Raw genomic sequence first — 24,110 nt, 5'->3', positions numbered from 1 at the left:
ACATACATACATACATACATACATACATACATACATACATACATACATACATATATATATATGCATACATACATATTACATACACATACATACATACTCACACCCAGCCCTGCTAAGAGCGCCTCCAAGAGTTATAAGAAGCTACTCGTTTTGTTTCTATGATAGTTAGCCTTTGCCATTCAAAACACGATTCGTACCAGTAGCTATCATTCTCATACATTCTTACACCAAATACAACAACGAAGCTGCGGAGAGAATATCAGAGAGTTACAGCAGTGAGCTGTCTCGCTCCGTTGACAGCCAGTGTTCATTATCGGTGACCTTAATACGTGCGATCTTTCAGTACATCTGCCTACGTACATTACAGCAGTACGTTACATGCTCAACCCACTGTCATCATATCCTTGACCAATGTTATGGAAATATAACAGACGCTTATTAAGCAGTTCGCAGATTAGCACTTGGAAAATCGGACCATAATGTAACACATCTCTTGCCAAACTATAGACGAAAAGTTAAACGACCGTCGTGTAAACCCGTGACAAAAACAGTGCAAATGTGGATATCAGACAGCGAACTAAGAGATTGTTTTGACACCACAGATTGGCAAATAATTTTTGATTCTGTCGTTAACCTACACAAGCTGACAGATACCATAAGTTCATATAGTTAGTTTTGTGAAAGCAACATTTTATTAGGACAAAATCGGTAAAGAGTTTTTTTCAAATAACAAACCCTGGTTAAGGAAAGAACTCAATAAGCGTTTAAATAAGAAGAACTTTGCTTTCCTTAACGATGACATCGACGTATTTAGGGAAAAGGGAAAGGGAATTTAGTGTGAAAGTTAGCAAAGCTAGGTTAGAGTTTAAAGATAAATTTGAACAACAATTAATTCTACACAGGGAACGTAAAACAAGCGTGGGAAGGGCGCAATGATGGGGAGACAAAATGAAAATGAAAATTGCGCCGCTTATGTAAATGATCTAAGTGAATTTTATGGCAGGTTTGCAATGATCCTAGTAATTTTACCAGTAAGTGTCGAGGCCTATGTGAAAGCATTCCTACATGTGCCACTGTACAGCTGACGTAGGAGGAAGTTGCCAGATGTCTGAATCATGTCAATCCAATTCAATTCACAAAGCACCCGGTCCTGATGGTTTGAGAGGCAAACTTTTGAAAGTTTCCAGCTCTTACTCAATCTCCATAAAGTACCACACTCTTGTAAAATTTCGACTATCACCGACGACCTCGACTCTCCCACCCTCATACTCTCAGTTCGAACTATTGCCTTCATGCAGGCGCTATAGAATGTCACTTGCTCACAAGTTTTCAAAAAATCGTTTCTACCAAGCACAATGAGCATTCTTAATTCAGGTTGATAGTCCACTGGTATTTCAGAATTAACAATGAGGACAATAAAATGATATTGAATTGAAGTGAATAGTAATTCAACGAATGAGTACAACACAGTCAACTCTAAAGAGTACATGCATAACCGATTTCGAGTTTGACCTTTGACTCGCTATAGTAAATTGACCGGCGTTAACACTTTCACAGACCTTTACAAAATCTGACCCACTTTTATCGATGAACACAAAAATATTGGATCTTGGAAGAATGCCAAACGTATTACGATTAGGATACGATATTTATAACAAAATTAACTTTGAATATTCAGTACATTCCGGAGTGTACAAGTCAGACAATAAAACAATATCAAACACCCCATGACGTTCAAAAAATACATTATGCATATTTCTGCCATAATCAACTCAATGACATGGGTTTTCCCAACGTAACACACAATGGAACAAACCTGGCGGTCAGCCAGTGTAACGATTCAAATGGTAAATAGCATTAAGGTAACCTATCACTCTGTTATACAAAGACCGTTCAATCTGAGTATGTAACATGGGTATTGACTGTGGTTTAAATAACCTGCCAATTGCCTACAATATATATTTATTTAGCCTGGATAGTGAGCACAGGTCGAGCTACATGTGCCTAGCGCCTCAGAGTCTCTACCTAGCTTTAGCTATTGTTACGAGTCACAAAATAAACATTTAAGATTTGATAATTCCTCTGTTGACAAAAGACACAAGTGATAAGGTCACATTGATTAATGAGACAGAGCCGGGTCAAGTAATGTTATTCTATCCTAATGAGATTCAGCGTTGTAACACTATTCCCTGGACGATAACTCCGTTACACCTGTTCACTATTTCCGGCGTCACAGATTCAGTGACAGACAGGCTAGCGCTGCTCTCGAGTTGCACGACTATAGAAATCTACGCATACATACATACATACATACATACATACATACATACATACATACATACATACATACATACATACATAAAGAAATGCATAAGGAACTAATAAACCAGTCCGTATATATAGCTGTTAAATCCGACGTTTCGAATATATATTCTTTTTCAAAGGAAAAATTGGCGAGACAGAGAAATGCCAGGTGAAAACACGAACATTTCTACATACATACATACATGTATACGTACGTACATACATACATACATACATACATACATACATACATACATACATACATACATACATACATACATACATACATACATACATACATACATACATGAAAGGTATATATAATATCATTTTGCAGTCCAATTTGTTTGTGTGATCACCTTTTGTGTTCGATCAGTGTATTACATGTAATACAAGATACGAAAACTTACACGTTCCTGCATTTATTCTTTGTACTCAGAAATACTTGATGAAGTGTTTCCATTTGATTAATAATATTCGTTCATTGTCAAGCAGCCAGCAAGTCATATATTTCTACGAGGGTCGTACAAACTTTGACATATGTATGCAAATTAGATATGTTCATAGAGCACGAAACAATAAGTTGATAATTCCGTCCAAAGTTTATCTTTGTAAAAATAATTTTTTCATACAACAATAAATATATTAGCTTCGAGACAGTCTTGTGAGTGTTTATTTGATTACATCTTACAGTACTTGGCATAATACTTATCTTGGTCGGCGTCATATTGATCCCCAACGACAGAGATTGACCACTATATGGATTCGTCAAAGCGCCACAGTCATATAGGACGCATGCGCAAATTTTAAATCTCAAACAAACCAACGGTCCAATGGAGATTATAATATAAGTTATAATTTATATAATATTATAACTTACGGGGACATTATGGCGACCCCTGACAGCAAAAAGAACACGAAGTAAACTTTGGTCTAAGAAACAGATTAAAACCTGAACATGTAATTATAGTCGGACAGGTGATCTACATTTGAATGAATTTGTACATTGGATACATGGCACCAGATGATGTCAGTGCATGCATAGCACATTGCAATACAGTAACTCAAAATAACTTATTTGATGAGCTTTCAGAAAATGTATTATGCATATGACCGATGAGGTTCGAATCTAGAAGAAAATTCTAGCCTTTTTGAAGTAATTTACTACAGTGAAAACCGCTGATATAATGTTATCTTCTATCTCTGTTATTACTGTTGTCAGATTTCCTGCACTAAATTACATAGCTTACTTTTGTGTACAACACAGACACAGACACATACACAGACACAGACACACAGACACACAGACACACGGACACACAGACACAGACAAACACACATACACACACACAAATATATATATATATATATATATATATATATATATATATATATATATATATATATATATATTTATATATATGTATATATATAATCTAAGGTGTAAATATCGTATAACTCGTGTGACAATAATCTGAAGTAGCGGCAGAGGCGTGAAACTCTACGACTTATAATATGTTTATACGTTAGATTAAGTCTTGCATTGAGCGTCGTTCTCTCCTTTGAAACACTTATCTGAAGTTCGTTTTTGAATTTTGACATTACTTATTTCCTGTTTTCAGAAGAAAAAAAAATATATATATAGCGTTGTCCACTTCAATTTCATCAATCGTTTCGTGTAATTATATAATTTGACAAATACATCACTAACGTAACAATGACGACACTGTAATATGACACACAGTCATTGCACCTTTACACCCTATCAAAGAAGTGAATATTTCACAAATGATTTTGACCGATCTCCGTGAAAATAGCTCAGAATATTCCAAACGTATAACCTTTGACCTTTACTGGTGATGATAGGTTAAATGACGAGTTGTAGTTTTTGAGTAAAACTGTTACTTTAAACAAAATATTGAAAGTCATATAATTGGAGTCAATATAGTATATATCATGGTAAACCATTATATAGATTAAAGAAGATACTCCACGGTGTTAACTGCCAACCTTATCGGGTTTGGAAGCCTTATACACAAACAGTTATCTTCAATTATTGATGTAGTACTACTTTCATTACAGTAAAAGTCGCCTGACTGTCTCTATTCGTTTCCTTACTAGGTAGCTGACAATCATGTCGACCTTGACGCAAAGCAAAGTACAATTCCTTAATTACCGCTATGGATAATATACCCACTTTTTACACGCGAACGAGCAGTGGAAATTAGAGAAAGGAAAGTATTTGAATTGCTCGAAGTAATCGTCCGACTATTTTACGGTTGTATGATGTACGGATAAGATATAATGAACACTAAAGTTCTCGTTACGGTGGTTGTGGATCAATACCAGTAACACCTTACTTAGGAATGCCTACGTTAGATCGATATTAACGGCTGATAATAAGTAGTTAATGTAACCTCTAGGTCAACGGCACAGGTGGCGACAAACCCTTTGAACAGAACTGATTACTCACATCGTGTATTGTTCATGGTTTTACTTCATTCTGATCTCTCACTCACTGTGTCTCACATGAACCAAATAGATAAGAGAAGAAATGATAAAAAACTTTAAAATAGAAAGCAAGGAGTTAAAGAAACATTCTCGCCTGAGGTACTTGCTAGTCGAATGACATCATTTATTGATATCAAACGTAAATATTATAAATATAGCTTGATATTTTCAGGTAAATATTTCTGACAAATTTTCTATGACGTCTGAATAACCTACAGCAAAATGACAATTGTTCCTCTTATGGTCAGTGATTCTAAAAGAAATTTGATCTTCTTGGAACGGAAGTTCGGTCTTTCTATGTAGGTAATTCCTCATATTTCTAGTAGACTTACAATACTGTAATAGCTCGTGCTCTGAATAGGGAAGTATACAACTCCATTCCTTATTTCCTTGTATAGGAAACAGTGTGTTGAAGATGTTTTGAAACGAAGAGTTGTCTATGAAGATCTGATTTCTATCGTTTTTGTCATCGCATGTTTTCATTTCCGTCGGAGTGGAAGATGAAGGCCACACAATACTAGATACTATAAGCTAGAGAATATTAGTCCCATCCCACAGATGCTTTCATCAAATAATTCTTTTCATCGGGATTACAGTATACAGACCGATTACCTTACTACGTTCTACATTGACGGATCAAGGAAATAAATTATTAGCAAAGAATATTTACATTGCTGGCTACAGCTAATCTCTGCACAATTTTCTTCTTTCATTTCAGATATACCAAACGACTTGTCTCACTAAGATTCAAATCCTAATACTTAATTTTGATGAAATACAAGTTGGTGATTCAAGTGAAACAGGAAAAATAGACAGCTTACTTTTCAACATGTATTGCTTTATTTGAAATATTTCAAATGTTTCTAAAATAAAAAAAAAACTGGACTAGATGTTTTTTTAGATGACTGGATATAAGTGCAATGTCTACCTAGGACTGGATATATAAAGCACCATGATTAATTTATTCACTTTCCATTCAAATTTTTAATTACGAATGCTGCCATATTTCGAAGAGATGGGCAATTTTCTGAAGGGATGTATTTTGCCTCAATGATTCGATGTCATTGATATATCACGTTTACTATGTACATAGTATGTTACATGTATTGAGTTGTTTAGCGTCAATAATACATTAGCATAGAAACTAGTAGAGTTGTTCAGTTTAGACGTTTTTGTTGACTTGCATGGAAATTTGTCAGTTCAGGTATCTTCCAGAGATCAGAATACCATGACTATGTGACAGAACATTAAGATCGATATAACCTTGTATTATTATGCACAAAATGTTTTTAGTTATAAGATGGCCCAAACTGAACCTACACCACTACAATAATGATTTCCCGCCAAAATTTTAGCTGGCTAATTGATGTGTTCTGTCACATCCAGGCTAGTTGAAGCTATATCTTAAACTAAATAACTCCATAGTTAACTACAAATATCATTAACTATATCAAGAAAGTGATATGAATATGACCGAAAATAGAACCACACTGACACAAAATCATAAAAAATATAATATCTCCATTCTTCATATATTTTTGAAACTGAAGATAAGACGCTATCAGATGACGGTTATACATTTTCTTTTGTCGATGTACATTGAAAATGACTGTGTTCAGATGATTGACAACGCAGAGTTTATTACAAAAATGAATACAGTTCTAAAATATGTCACTGTAGAATAATGGTGTATACTGTAAGTCAGCATCGTTATTCGATTAAGCTTTAGATTGTGTACTGTCTGGGCAGGAGAGTGTAGACATTCCATTTGATTGGCAACATTACACTTTAATGACCTGAGGCCTGAATTCACATAAACAACATTTAGGCTGGAAGATACGATTGATTTTTGTTCCTTGAACAATTTGATTACACTTCCATTTGCATTAGAAACCGCTACAAAGGTGAACCATACAAAGTAATTCCGATCTTGATAAGTCTAAAAGAAACGTAAGATAGCGAAACATAATTTATATGAGATAGCATGGTATTTGTAAATGTGTTTCTCCATGTTTTCTTTAAATTCTGAGTGAATGTAAACGTTTTTATGCCTTGTAATTGTTTTCTGTAATATAATTCAAATCCTTAAACTGATTTGTTGGCGCTTTTAGTGATTCGGTTGAAATCACTATATAACTCAGGTGTCATGTTTCGTTAAATAAAAAATAAGTTGACGAAGTGTGCCATTCATATGATTTCATTGCCATAGCATTACGCTTAACGGTCCCTGGATTGTGTCAACGATTATAAACTGCCGGCGGCTTAAGTTTTGTATGTCATAAAATGACAGGTAAGGACCAGTATTTACAACAAGCACTTGTACTTATAAATGGGAATGCATTAGCACATCGTTTCCATAAATTTTAGCAAACAATTACAACTTGTCAATAAAAATGGTTAATGGATATAACGTTATATTTGTATAGTTGGTTTCTTACTGTATATTCAACGTCATTAGGTTATGCGACCCATGTAGGTACCTCCAAGCAATTGTATTAACTTCTGATGGTGCACTAAAGGAGAAATTTGAGACAAGACACTTGGAGCAAACGTTAATTGCAAGTTGGTAATAATAATGTTCGTTGCCCTTTGGTGAATTTCCAATGTCTCTACCCGGGTTCTTGTTATAACAATCCACTTCGGATTTTATGAAGTTGCGTTATCTAAAGGTAACAGCAAGTGTAATGTAAGTATCTCCTTTAATGTTGTTTATAGTCTGCGGTACACATACAGTCAGTGAGATTATACATTCTACCTCACCATTCCGTACGTACTACGAATCACGTTATTGGAGGTACGTCACCTTACATCGAACAAATCAATGGTGTTTAGCATTCTAAGTTGGTGTATACAAATGATTAGGAATTGTAGATCTAGTTATTTGATGTGTTTGCCTAAATCCCGTGTTAACTGATCTGATGATGCCAAGAGACAGCCAGTCAGACCGATACGATGCACTTCACTGCGTTTTCTATAGTATACCTAACGATGTTGACATTATCAATCGAAAGCTTAACATCAAGTTTGCTTTGTTTCTCTATGCATCACAGGGAGATACCCAAGTCCAAAACGTCATCTTCGTTTTTGAATAAATAAATATATATATATATATATATATATATATATATATATATATATATATATATATATATATATATATATATATATATATATATATATATATATATATATATATATATATATATATATGTTGAGGGTAGAAGAAAATCAAGTCGGGTTTTTCGTCTCTACAAGCCTGTTTCGTGAGTAAATCACTCGTCAGGAGATGTCAGGAGATGCAGACGTATCGAGCACTGTACTACGGACAAATCTTACCACTGACTTCCAATATATATATATATATATATATATATATATATATATATATATATATATATATATATATATATATATATATATATGAGAGAGAGAGAGAGAGAGAGATAACAAATGATCAACTCCTTTTATTGTGTATGTTCAGTTATATGGTAAAATATTTCAATTAAATGTATATACCTGGTTTCCTGTCAAACAGTCGACTACACGTATGCTACATATTTCAATGTTGCCTTTCAATTCACTTCATCAGATCAATCTATGTACATTAGTGATGGTCACAATATGCTGATTTCATCACTTGTGGTTATGGTTAAACCTGTATCACTGCAAACATGACCACGAACATCTACCGTATACCCCCCCCCCCCTCGCCCCACCCCTTGCCTCCTTACATCAAAGTCTGTGGATAGGGTTTGTAAATTTGAAACTGTTATTATATTAATCGAGTTTTGGTAGGTATGACAAAGACAATTATGAGAAATTTGACTTTGTAGTAGTTTCAGGAATAGGTGTTCCCACCCCCACCCCGCCCCCACCCACCCCGCCCCCAAGTGATGGGAATAAATCAGAATAAGGTGTTACAACGATCGAAAGAGTTAAAGAATCGAACGATATATGGATCAATGTCATTAGTTAATATCCTAAATCAGAATAAGCTAACTCGATAGGCACTGATTATATGCCAATGTCAGCATGACCCATATAGAACATTCTTTTTATTATTAGAACACTGGATTCAGGCATTTGCATGGCAAGTAAGCAGAAAATATGTACACGTGTACCCCCCCGTGATTTTAAAAATAATGTACCGCGCTATCGTCTTCTTTAATCGAAAACTGATATACTGCCAAGCACTGGTGTATGTAACAGATCGAGTACAGATATCTAAATACTGAAATCTCACGATTCAACGATTAACATTGGAGGAGATCTGCTTTCAATGTCGATGCAACTTTTCCATATCACGCGTTAAACGCCCTACATTTAATAAATCATGTCAACATTGATAATAAAGTGTAACTGTACTAAACAGTTCTTAAACATAACTGTTTATTTTGGGCGTAACCAGAACAAGCAAGCTGTGTGTCTCCTGAATTAAAAAAAGTGTTATTTACATATACCAGAGACGATTCAAAATAATAAAGTTTATGTGTCTCAAAAATATCGTAGTCAGAAAGACTGAACACTTTTCTGCGAATCTTTTTGACTAAATTTATATTTCGTACTATAAATTCGATTCTGTATTTTTGTCTATAAGACTTGGTTAGTGACAAATTATTAGATTAATTGTTACCAATGCACAGCAATAGTAATCATTTGATTACACAATCTCCCTTTAATGAAGAACTCCTATTTGTAGGAAGCTTTCTATGTTTGAATACTGTATACATCACACCTACACAAAGGTTTCTAATGTAACAATAGAAATTGTATATGGGCTGCTTACGGAAGATGGTGCTTGACAATCCTTGCACATCTAAAGAAATGGTTTGTCGAGATAATGTGTCGGCTATTTTCAAAATGATGTGGTACTAGTATGTTGTACTGCGTCCGAACACACAAGTACGTCTGTAGCAAATCGTTTTTTTGCCTCTTATTTTTCAATTCAAAATGCATACATTTATTCTAATTAATTTGGCTGTCATATAAAGTAAACCCCCCCCCCACCCCAATTCCCGCCTTTAATCTTGGCTTGTAGGCCCTGAACCCCTTACTTCAAACATGTAGCAGCAATACACGTACACAACTGTTACTTCAAACCCAGTTCACGCATTTACATGTTTAACAAATATCCAACCCCAATACCAAAACCTAGTACTAATTATTGTTTCAATCAATTCAACTATATGCCAATGGATGTTTTTGTAACAGGAGGAAATCACCATGAAACTGTTTTCTTGTTTGCTCCCGGCTGATTAAATTTCGTGCCATCGCTGACACTGTATCATTAATTAATTGGATGAATCAACCTTATCGCTACTGGTTTCTTGTACAACTGAAACAATTGTTACATTTGGTCAAATGGAAACATTCCAAGGCAAAACATTGAAACTTAGCCTTCCGCTCTCTACTGAACGTGTTTGTTGATATAACGACATGGGGTTTTGGCACGTTTGGAAATATTTTTACGGTATTATAACCATTGCAATATCGTGACTGCATATTTATATATTTGCGTAGGTATGGAAACTATGGCAACATCACAAACTTTCGTTCTTAACGATTACTTTGTGCTTGTATACGTAATTACAGTAGAGCGATCCATACAATGTCACAGAAACAAAACTGTGGCATTACGACGATATATACAAGTACTTCAAAAACCACGTTTATTGTGTTGCTTAGGGCGCGTCTAAATTTGTATCTTGCCAAACGGTATTTCTGTATAGAAATATAGTGTTCCATAACACGTGTCAATGTGTCGTGTCATGTGGTTGACACACTCAAAATCTGGCAATGTTCTCACATTCTGCACTCGTCAACTCTGTGACCCATATCTGTATATACATCGGAATGTAGGGTTCATTGTAGAAACAATGACGTCTAAAGACAAACAGAGAAGCCAACCAAAGTCGAATACAGAAGCCAAGAAATGAACTCAACTTGACAAATTCTACAAGAAGTACATGATGTCGATGATTTGGAACACAAATGTCTACAAGTTACATCCAAAATCGATAAACATCTTAAAGGGGGAACAGCAACATTGAACTAAGCCAGGGGATACAGACTGTAGACAGCAACGTCTTCACAATATACATGTTAATACGTGGAATAATTTCAAAGTGCCATATCCCCATCCTGGTTTCCTTTTGATTGTTGATTTACCATAATCAGATTGTGAAATTCTTAGCGACTATACATGGTACATGTATATCACTTAATTTCCATAAATCATTGATTATGCAAATGAACCATTAAATAGAAAACTACAGTGAAATGACTGAACAAGTCCACTTTGTTGACATCAATCCTTGTACCAAATTGTATGAAATTTTAAACCTCCATTCTTTATTTCAGATACTGCCTACTTGCCGAAAATCATTAATTATGTAAAAAAAACACTCAGTAGATTTCAAAGCTAAATCAATGAACTTTAAGGGATACATGTGCTACGATATCATCAATGCATGTACCGAATTACACGAAATTTGAAGTCGTGTTGCGTAATTCAGAAAATCATTGATTATGTAAATTAAAGTACTCATTATGGTTAAAATCTACATGGAAATGCTTTATTCAACACTTGCGTCCTGTTACCACCAATGTACGTACAAAATTATATGAAATTTGAAGCAGGTATTATTAAGATATTGCCTAATTACCGAAAATCGTTATTTATGCAAATACATGTTCATGGTATGATCCCCAAAACCTATTCAGTTCTATAGCAATTATTCTAAATATGGTATATATATCAAATTTCTTTTTGAATTGAGTAATCTATTTTTTAGAAAAAGATGATAGACACAGTGACAGAGACATATGCAGACATAGACAGACAGACAGACACACACACACACACACACACATCCATCCATCCATCCATCCACACGATAACGGAAGTGAAAAAAATATTTGTACTTTACGCCATTACCAAAATGACAACTCTAGTAGCCTAACTCGTGCACATTATGCAACTCGAATGAACAAAGAGACGTTATGCAGCATATCCTTGTCTGCCCTGTTTTTAAGGAAGATAGGTAAATATTCCTACAAGAAGCCAGACTCTTTAAAATTTAAGGAACTCTTCAAACGTAAAGAACTTACTGTGGTGTACAATTGTGCAAGATTCACAAAAAATATCATGTCCAAATTTACATACTTCATTTCGCAACTGACATTTGTATAGTTTGGTGTGTATTTTATTGTAATTTTCACCAATATTTGGCAGTAAAAGAGTTATCTACAAATAAAGAACCCTTATCAAACTTTTATAGCTGAGATAGTAAACTACTTATAGCATCAAAGTATGTTGCTCTAATACTCTGTATGTTTTCTCTGTTACACAGCACTGAAACTGAAACTCATCTCCAACACTTGAAATACATAATGTGCATATTCTATGCTTTCTTTCAATGTTCTTGTAACGGCCAACTTCAATTGGGAATATATGGTTTGAAATCCTTAGTTTTGTCTCTACAAACATAAAAGTTGAATATATATATATATATATATATATATATATATATATATATATATATATATATATATATATATATATATATATATATATATATATATATAATATCAGTCGTCTATTATTTGGATCAGTCGACTGATGATCGCTGAGGAAGGGTGAAACTCCGAGTAACGACTTATAACATCCTTATAATTTTGGATTTAGTATATATACATATGTGTATATATATATATATATATATATATATATATATATATATATATATATATATATATATATATATATATATATATATATATATATATATATATGTATTATAGTTAGTTAGTTAGTTAACTTTGCCAGTTAGTTCGTAAGATTGTAGATATAAAATCTTTCATATATCAATTTTTGAATCGTACCATCTGGTTACTACCACATGGGAGATTGTTTATGTAACCGTTTTAATGCAACCACATGTAATCATGGCAGGAATCGCAAATTCTAAACCTTTGACATAAGAAATGGTGGTTAAAAATAGAAATAGACTGTATATTGTATGGTTACCTCAAACTATTACTGTGTCAGATGATAAAGTTTATATAGGGTCAGTCAGTGTTCAAAAATTCCTATATGAGTACCAGGTCAACTACATCTAATGACTTGGACGGAAAGCCTAGTAGATATCAATTTAATTCGCATTAATATTTAACAAAGAATAAGTGTTGATAATGCTTTATACAGTCACAAAGGCTTTTACCAATCTGGCAGTGTTGTTGGTAAGCAATAATATATAATTCCTTTGATGTCTCGGTCGGAGTTTTCTTATTAGATAATTTTACCGAATCTACTCAAATGCCCACTTCATTTAAAAATAATATATATATATATATATATATATATATATATATATACATATATATATCTAGATGTAGACAGACAGACAGACAGACAGACAGACAGACTGACACACACACACACATACATACATACATACATACATACATACATACATACATACATACATACACACACACACACACACACGGACATACAGACAGACAAAGACATTACATTACAACCTTTCTAACTTAAATAACAATCGATTTGCCTTTAAGTGCACCAAACATTCAATAATCGTAATGTTTGATGGTCATTTGATTACCCGGAAGTCAAATTATACGTTAAATGTACAATTCGATACATTTTGACACTGAGTAAAATCAGTGTGGGTGGAATGGTTCAAATTGATTTCAAATTGAATAATCTAATCTTCGGCCAAATCAGAACCCAGGATCAAAATTTTATCTATAAGAAGCGGTATATAGTGAAAGAGTTCTGCAAATGCAATGTGTACATTAAAATGACAAATCTGTTAAGACCTCAGCCGTATGTAGCATACTTCATTTGAATCAAGTTGAAGTATTTGAAATGTTTGCTATGCAGAAATAGAAAATTCCACATATGTAAATTGGTATTGCTTCATTATTCTAACTGCATGTCAAAATGTTTAATTTTATTCCAGGGTACACTTGCCACGACACAAGGTGAAAGTGTCAAAATTCATTAATCTATATGCAAATTAAACTAATCAATATGCATAAACATTCATGAAAATCTAATAGGGTAGTGCTACACCAAAATATTGTCATTACAATAAGTTCAACCTAATACTTGTCAAGCTACTATATGAAAAGGTCAAACTACATTCATTAATGTGCAAACGAAGCTTGGTAAAAGGTACAAATGGATATGAAGACGTTAAGATTTATCTCTCTAACGTCTGTAATAAATTCAACTTCCTTAAAATAGAGCAAAATAGACAGGAAGGACAGACAGACAGACAGACAGACAGACAGACAGACAGACAGACAGACAGGGTCATGTGAGTTTCTGTTAAGGAGCTACTAAAACATTTGATATAAACTAAATATTATGAAAAGATAAGAGTAGGGGAGTGACGACGTTACGCTCCGGTGAAGAAAGCGCCAAATCATACAATGACCGTTCCACAATGGCGACTATAAGTCCTCTGTAATCACCATTGCACTTCTCTTCCGTTCCCACACTACGACATAAAGGTAACGGTCAATCAAGATTTTAGATACAACAACAAATCGATGAGACTGTATTCAACACACTTCTGTATCCTAATAAGAACAGAATAGGAAACTGTCCCCAACGTTGTCCGCTTAGTTTATTTAATACTGCCTGCAAACACTAGTCTTTCCCTTCTGTTGACTTAACAAAATACGTTTACGCTCCTTCTCTGTAGTATCCACTGAAATACATGAAGTATTATATTATTAATGATTCCTTTTAATATTAAAAAGTTACTCGTAAAAGGTCCGAAGACTATTTTGTTAATAAATACAAATGTATCCAATATTTTAGATTAATTCTGAAATATGATTAATACTTCTATATTAATCTTAATATACTTTAAGTTGGGGAGTTACAAATTATAATGCTTCAACGAGACTTAGTTCTGCACGACTGTCTTTTGTACTTGAGATCATTTTTGTTCGGTTTTAATTTTCCGAGTAGGTTTTTACGTAATTGTTCGTTTTGTAGCACGACTTTAGCTATGCGAATATTAGGCATATCTTAACCATTGCCGGAAATAATGTCTTAATTACGGGTGTTGTCACCTCACTCGAGTCAAATGTAGAAATAAGTATCCCTTGTGATCGTGGTCTATCAATCATTGATGGCGACGCATCTTACAAAGCTCATGGATATCAGCGGAAACGTGGCAAAAGACGCCAAGACGGTAATTCAGTGTCTGAATGAACACAGCTGATCTTGCGAATCTCTCCTATGACGTCAACCATAAGAAACGCCGTCAAGTTAAATATTAAACTCCCAAGCTAAGATAACGCTACCCTGAATGCACATATTTTAAAGGAAGGCTATATTTAGGCGAAGTAGGACTAAAATTAGCCGTAGGATTGAGGAAGTGAGCTTAGATTAGTCAAAATTCGTTCCCTTGAGTCATAAAACTACTTTCGGTGAATTGATTTGCAAGTCGTTCGTGAAAGGATTTTTGCTCAGTGTGAACGAACGTAAATTTTCTGCTATACTTAAACCTTGTCACATGACGTCATCGAGCTTGTTGGTGACATTCACTTATAGGAAAATTGAGCTTGTCGTTTCACTTATGGCTCTTGACATTGCTGACACACGATCAGGTAACTGCAAAATATACTATTATAGAGGTGCCTTTCCCCATTGGGAAGTAGAACACAGATAGGTAATCATGTTGCTTATCAGAACCATGCGCCAATGACATTGTAGCACAACTGTATTTAGCTGTTGCTATGGGAGTGGTCTTGTCGCTAGGCATATTTGCATACATTTTTGTAATCTTTAGTAATTTGCCTGCCCTTCCCAGTTTTCATCTTTGCAATATAAACCATCATTTAGCTGTTGCTATGGGCCTGGGCCTGTTGCTAGGCATATTTGCATACATATTTTGAATCTGTATTCACCTATACCTGCCCATCCCTAGTGTTATCTTTGTAATATGCATCATCATTTCACTGTCGCTAAGGAAATGGTCATGGTTGCTAGGGCCAATTGTACCAAAATGTTTTCAACAATAACTGCAGAATAATATCTCCAGAAACATCCCCACCAAGTTTCAACACTGTTTACCATGCAGTTTTTGACCAAAATTGACCTAATTTGCATACCACTTATAGTATCAACACAGTTTTATTTACACACGCCCATATGCATCTTATTAAATTTCAGCCCAGTCTGCTTAGCAGCTATGGAATTGATGATATTTGACCAAAAATACACAAAATTTGCATATCACTGACGGGATCGCCATGTTATGAACAATTCTGAACCTAAACACCACTAGGAACATTCCCATTAAATTTCAGACCGATCTGCCCAGTAGTTATATATATATATATATATATATATATATATATATATATATATATATATATATATATATATATATATATATATATATATATATATATATATATAGTAGATATCAATTTAATTCGCATTAATATCCATATATTAATATCCATATATATATATATATATATATATATATATATATATATATATATATATATATATATATATATATATATATATATATATATATATATGGATAAGTATAATATCAACACAATACCGACTAAGCTGACAGGTGCGATCACTCAAAACTCGGGACAAAGGTCAAAGATCGACGCTATGCAATCATTGTAAATGAAAGATTTCATAACAACGCGTTATAGATAAGAAATTATTTGACAAGGAAAACCAAACAGAAATGAATACTGTCTTTAAATATCTACTTAGTTACCATGACGACGACTTGTATGTAGGAATCACTGGTAAACCAAAATAAGGTTTCATCTATATCAAAAATTAGTGTAGATTAGAACTTAATTAAAAAATGATTTAATTAAATAATGGTTGTTAATTAATATTGGTTATTAATTAATATTGGTTACATTATTAAATCAGTATAGCTGATCTTTAAAACATAATGCAACTTCATGAAATTACCCGAATATAGCAATTTTCCTCGGATTACACACTGAAAAACTGTAGGAGCAAAACCAAATTCATCAAGATTGCAGCAGTAAAGTTGTCTACATTCTATTTCTGTGATTAGCGAGGTTTTTGGCACGTCGGATTTTCAACTTCATTGCATCTTTATATTGAAGTATTTGTAGTTCGACATCTAATGTAATTGGATAGCTTTTCATGGTTGCTTACGTCAATGGTAATAGACACATTTCGTTACTAAATGAAGTCACATCATCCTTTCCATCTATGATGTTCTGATGCAGCAATATGTCCAATCAAGCGAACTCCCTCAAGACAAGCATTTATTGCCTTCAAGATGGCATGGATTATGCCTTCTGAGTCACAATGTTTATAGCAATGTGATTGGTATTCTTACTTGCGTAATCTGTGAGCCAAGATCTGCCTTTTGCTTTGTAATTGAATTACTGTTACAAATTGAAGACAACTTATCTTTCCAGTTGAAATGACTCTCCTGACAAAACAGACATAATTCACTCTCCGTATGCCTCTTGGCATTGTTTCTACAGCACATTTTTTCTTGGTTCAACTACAGGTATTGCCAACATACTCATTGTATAGGTTTCAATTCGTTTCTATTGTCGCTATGCGCTAGTGTACGCTAGACTACACGTATCACCAACAGCGTTGACATCTGCCAACTACCCTTCCTTTGTCGCTGAGATCTTAGATCCACTAACTGTAAGCTCTCTCTCTCTCTCTCTCTCTCTCTCTCTCTCTCTCTCTCTCTCTCTCTCTCTCTCTCTCTCTCTCTCTCGGTCTTTTTTCTCTGTATCTGTCTCTCTCGCTTTTTCTCTCACTCTGAAATATTATGTCTTTCCCATGTACAATATTTTCACAATTTCAAATCTAAAACAAGTCTTATATTTCATAAAATCCTAGTCGTTAGACTAGTCTTCGATATGCCTTTAGCATATCAGTCAAAGCTATTGAGATTTTGCTGTTAATTAATTCAATTTGAAGATTTACTCAAATGAAGCTAATTAAGCACGGAAAGAAACTGATGGAATATTGTGTTGTTTGTGCAGAAATTACAATATGTCCCCGCGTACAAGTCAACGTAATCGCACTTATCTCTATTCATTGTATAGTTACTCTATCTCGAAAAGAAATCAGAAAGAAACGTATATCTCATGACTTTAATAGACTTGGTGCATGGAATGTTATCATGACATAAATTATTAATTTCAATATGTACATATGACCTCCTGTACATGTATCCTCACCGCTTTTAATTTTTTTCCATTTTTCACTAGACGAGGGCACATCTTGGCAAAGAAAGCATGTCTCTTGAGGCAAAACAATTATTATAGGAAATTGAATGGAATGGCTTTGGGACGTGACTTTATGCACGTTACGTTCCTTGCCATTGAAAGAGTTGACAAGAGTGTGCCATAGAATATGATGGATATAACATTCCAAAATAGATTGAAAAGACAGAGAGCAAACGCGAATGAAAATCAGACTATTTGAAAACGGGGGTTTTATCAGTGAAAAGTTAGGAAAACTATGAATTTCTGTCATCAAAACCATTGTTTTACCGGTTCATTTGTCACCGATCCAACAAGTAGTAAATATTCTAACTCTGTCTACAATTTTAGTTTATGGTCATTAGAATTTCATGTAGCATTACTGTGAGTTAACAAAGATATAAAACACACAGATACAATGTAAGATAAAAAAGAGTATACTCAATATAAGAAGTGGGGCGACAAATGTCATTTTGTGTTATCATATATTGAAAAATACTTAAGGAATACTACACAAGTATGACATCCAATGTCACATTATCATATTTTGGTTTAACGTACTGGTTACCGAAATTGGTGTAATATTTTGGTGACAAAGCAAATCTTTTAGGAATGGTTGGTTTGTTGATTGATTGATTGATTGATTGATTGATTGATTGATTGATTGATTGATTGAGTGAGTGAGTGAGTGAGTGAGTGAGTGAGTGAGTGAGTGAGTAATTGATTCATTCATTCATTTATTCATCCATCCTGCCGTTCATTTATTTATTCATCCATTCATTCATTCATTCATCCACCCACTCACTCATTTATTCATTCATTCATTCATCCATTCATTCATTTATTCATCCACCCACTCACTCATTTATTCATTTATTCATTCATTCATCCATTCATTCATTCATTCATCCACCCACTCACTCACTCATTTATTCATTCATCCATTCATTCATTCATTCATTCATTTATTCACCCATTTATTCATTCATAAATTCATTCATTCATTCATTCATTCATTCATCCATCTACTCACTCATTCATTTATTCATCCATTTATTCATTTATTCACCCATTTATTCATTCATTCATTCATTCATCCATCCACTCACTCATTCATTTATCCATCCATTCATTCATTTATTCATCCATTCATTCATTTATTCATTTATTCACCCATTTATTCATTCATTCATCCATCCATTCATTCATTCATTCATTCATTCATTCATTCATTCATTCATTCATTCATTCATTCGAAGCCAATGTTCATATTGAGGTGGTCCGTGAATAACGTGTTACATTGCATTTTCCCAAAATTCTTTGGCTCTGTTGCCCTTCGGTAAGCATTCAATTTTAATCTGGTTCATTAATAGTATAGTGTCACATCTTGACAGTTACATTTCTAGTACCCTTGATATATGTTTACTGTTTTACATATCAATGTTTTAAATCTTTAGAATTCAATACTAATTCATGTATGATGTAAAATATTATCATTTCTATGATGTGGAGGATGAATTATGTCAGATTACACTGCCATCAAACACTTCATATTTGTCACTTTTGACTGATTAATTTCCTGAAAATTGCTCATCATGGTCTACACTCACTATACAGATATACCACAACATTAAATACACAGATAGACGGCACTCAATACATATATAGACGATAATACTCAATACACAGATATACAACAATATTCAATACACAGATAGACGAAAACATTCAGTATACAGATATACAACAATATTCAATACACAGATAGACGCTAATACTCAATATACAGATAGACGACAATCAATACACAAATAGACGACAACACTCAATAGACAATACTCAATACACAGACGGGCGACACTCAAAACACAGATAGACGACAATACTCAATATACAGATAGACGAAAACATTCAATACACAGATAGACGACACTCAATACACAGATAGACGACACTCAATACACAGATAGACGACTCTCAATATACACGTAGACGACTCTCAGTACACAGATAGACAACACTCAGTACACAGATAGACGACACTCAATATACGGATAGACGGCACTCAATATACAGGTAGACAAAACTCAATATACAGATAGACAACACTCAGTACACAGATAGACGACTCTCAATATACAGGTAGACGACTCTCAGTACACAGATAGACAACATTCAATATACAGAGGGACGACACTCAGTACATAGATAGACAACACTCAATATACAGATAGACGAGTCAATACACAGATAGACAACACTCAATATACAGATAGACAACACTCAGTACACAGATAGACAACACTCAATATACAGATAGACAACACTCAGAACACAGATAGACAACACTCAATATACAGATAGACAACACTCAGTACACAGATAGACAACACTCAATACACAGGTAGACAACACTCAATATACAGATAGACAACACTCAATATACAGATAGACAACACTCAACATACAGGTAGACAACACTCAATACACAGGTAGACAAAACTCAATATACAGATAGACAACATTCAGTACACAGATAGACAACACTCAATACACAGATAGACGACTCTCAATATACAGATAGACGACACTCAATACACAGATAGACGACTCTCAATACACAGATAGACGACACTCAATACACAGATAGACGACTCTCAATATACAGATAGACGACACTCAATATACAGATAGACAACATTCAGTACACAGAGAGACGACACTCAGTACACAGATAGACGGTACGACACTCAGTACACAGGTAGACAACACTCAATACACAGGTAGACGGCACTCAATATACAGATAGACGACACTCAATATTCAGATAGACGACTCTCAATACACCGATAGACAACACTCAATATACAGATAGACGACTCTCAATATACAGATAGACAACACTCAATATACAGGTAGACAACACTCAACATACAGGTAGACAACACTCAATATACAGATAGACAACACTCAATATACAGGTAGACAAAACTCAATATACAGATAGACAACATTCAGTACACAGATAGACAACACTCAGTACACAGATAGACGGTACGACACTCAGTACACAGATAGACAACACTCCAATACACAGGTAGACGACTCTCAATGTACAGATAGACAACACTCAATATACAGATAGACAACACTCAATATACAGGTAGACAACACTCAATATACAGATAGACAACATTCAGTACACAGAGAGACGACACTCAGTACACAGGTAGACGACTCTCAATGTACAGATAGACAACACTCAATATACAGATAGACAACACTCAATATACAGGTAGACAACACTCAATATACAGATAGACAACACTCAATATACAGATAGACAACACTCAATATACAGATAGACAACACTCAATATACAGGTAGACAACACTCAATATACATATAGACGGCACTCAATATTCAGGTAGACGACTCTCAATATACAGAACATACTGTGTACACGGGTAGACGATACCGACATAGGAGAACTGTCAATACACAAAATGACGACACAATGTTCGCTAAATATCATACACAAACCAATAGAAAGAGACAAATGTATTCACTTTTTGAATTATTAATTATTAATAACAAATATATTTCGATGATCAATTCAGAGACAAACATTTGATCACGGTCTTTGTGAGAAATGGTTGTTAGAACGTTATAAAGGGGGGGAAATCATCCTTATATCGATGGTCACATGGTCAGGGGTCACTAAAGGTGAGTGTCCAAAATCAGTCGCCGGAAAAAAACATGAACGAACAACAAAAGATGTAAACAACAAATCGTTCTCTGAAAGATCTATGACCTAAATTTTGTGAATAAGTATTTGAACCCGCCATTAATTACAGAATAGGAATTATCAACCACTCTGGAGGTCTTAGAGCACTGTTCAAAGTTTAATGACTGTAGTAATGAACAGATTGGAGAAGATATATGATATGTCGCCGGAGCAAAACCTTTTGTTATATTACATTATAAGATGGAACTAGAGTAAATGAAGCGTTACCAAGTCTGACTATATGACGCTTACAATAATTATCAGGAATAATGTGCTTGCAGTGAAAATATCCTGATATGTCTTCCTGAACAATCAAACTTGACGTCCTAATATTGTATGAATGTCGGATGTGGTGGTTGAAGAAATCGCATTGATAGTGCGGGTTAAAAATTGTGTTTTACTTACCTAGCTGTATAGCCAATACAATTATGAGGATGATGCACACACAAGCTACGAATCCCAACAGCAGACCGAGTGATTTTTCGACAGGCGTCCGTCGCTTCCACCAGGCCTTGCATATCAGTGGTCCGAGAGCCCTGTTAGTCTCATCCCTGAACAAGATCGCATCACCGTTTTCTGCTGACGTCGACGGTTTGTATCTGATGGCTTCCGACGATTTATTCACAGCCTTGCCGTCTTTATCGTCCGTTGTCATCGTGGTGTGTTCACTTTACTATAGTAAAGGTCACTGCACCAATCCGTCGTCTTCGTAGAACTTGAAGCACTTCAGCTTGTCGACGTATGTCTTCGTCGTTTTCACCTACTATCTTCAAAGATGTATCTGACTGAAAACGAAAGACAAACGTGTGAATCACAACGCTGTCGATTTATGCAAAGGTATGCACAGCTACGCTACGCAGCTTTAAGCCCTAGTACTAGAATATGTGCACAAGACAACTCGCTTTTCTCAAGCGTAATTTCAAAAGTGCGCATGCCCAGACGATTGTAAGCAAGATATCGCTTTCAGGTGTGTAAAATGGTAATAATACGTGTGTAAGGAGTCTTTGCAAAGAATGTTTACAAAGGAATGCACATGCCCTTCACAAAAAGGTTAGCTGGTTTGTTTAAAAAAATGTCAAGCAATGGGTTATTGCCTAGAAAGTCATATTTCTTTCCTATTCGTAAGAGCTGTGGTACATGATTACATGTTTTACAAAGGTATGCATTAGTCTTGCTATCAAGACAACAGTGATTTCTAAATAAGTGTTGATAAATTGTACATATTGTAATATTGCTCAAAAGACTACGTTCACAACGAATCGCCCGAATGAACAGCAAACTCGTTAAATTTGAAAGACATGAAACGAAGCGAAACGTAGGTCTGCAACACATAATGAAATCAATAACATTGCATTCGTCAACACAAATGTATACAGCATAGCCATGGCTGGCACGCCAACGTGTATACGTATATACTTACACAACTTACACGTTTGAAACAGAACAATATGGAAGCTCTGTGCTTTCCTATCATGGTCCAAAAATATATATTCTACCAATATCATCGTATATTATGTGGGTTTGTTTAATTGAAAATGAAATAAATTTCAGAATTTGATCTAGAAAGTAGTTTTTTATTTTATTGTTGGTTTACTCAGTTATAAATACATGCGTAAACCTATAACCCTACCTGTTGTATACTACATTTAGTTATTATCCGAAATATTTGATATTTTTAGACTTAAGTCATTGTCACCTATTACATCTAGTCTGTATGAACATTACGAAGGAAATATTATATTTCGTATATGTTTATAACTTCTAATAATATTCTTGCATGTGTGTGTATGTGTATGTGTATGTATGTATGTATGTATGTATGTATGTATGTATGTATGTATGTGTGTGTGGGTGTGTGTGTGTGTGTGTGTGTGTGTCTGAATGCATGTGTGCCTGTCTGTCTGTGTATGTCTACATGTGTGTATGTATGTGTGTGTGTGTGTCATTTTAAACAGTAAATCTGGGGTATGGTGAAAGAAGCGTCATTATACATTCACAACATGATAACCAGTATTTAGGTATGACATATAGTGTAATATCAATACAACTGAACTTGTAAAATATACACATATCTGAGTACTGTAATAGAACAGAAGAATGTCATATATATGTGTATGATGTCATCAATACAGCTATATGTATGGTGTCATCAATAGCTATATGTATGATGTCATCAATACAGCTATATGTATGATGTCATCAATACAGCTATATG

The 24,110-nt window shown here is 34.4% G+C and overlaps 1 protein-coding gene across 1 annotated transcript in view; it reads right to left on the bottom strand.

Moving 5' to 3' along the window:
• Positions 1–22,773, bottom strand: part of LOC144451123 (neprilysin-1-like) — a 43,773-nt gene extending 21,000 nt beyond the window's left edge. The window contains exon 1 of the mRNA XM_078141895.1: positions 22,301–22,773. Within this exon, the coding sequence (XP_077998021.1) occupies positions 22,301–22,550 (250 nt within the window). The 5' untranslated portion in view covers positions 22,551–22,773. The remainder of the gene's footprint in view (positions 1–22,300) is intronic.
• Positions 22,774–24,110: the final 1,337 nt, after the last annotated feature.

This window comes from Glandiceps talaboti, chromosome 21, assembly GCF_964340395.1.
Source record: "Glandiceps talaboti chromosome 21, keGlaTala1.1, whole genome shotgun sequence".
NCBI lineage: Eukaryota > Metazoa > Hemichordata > Enteropneusta > Spengelidae > Glandiceps > Glandiceps talaboti.
Note: the sequence above shows the minus strand (reverse complement) of the source record. Positions and strands in the feature narration are given on the sequence as shown.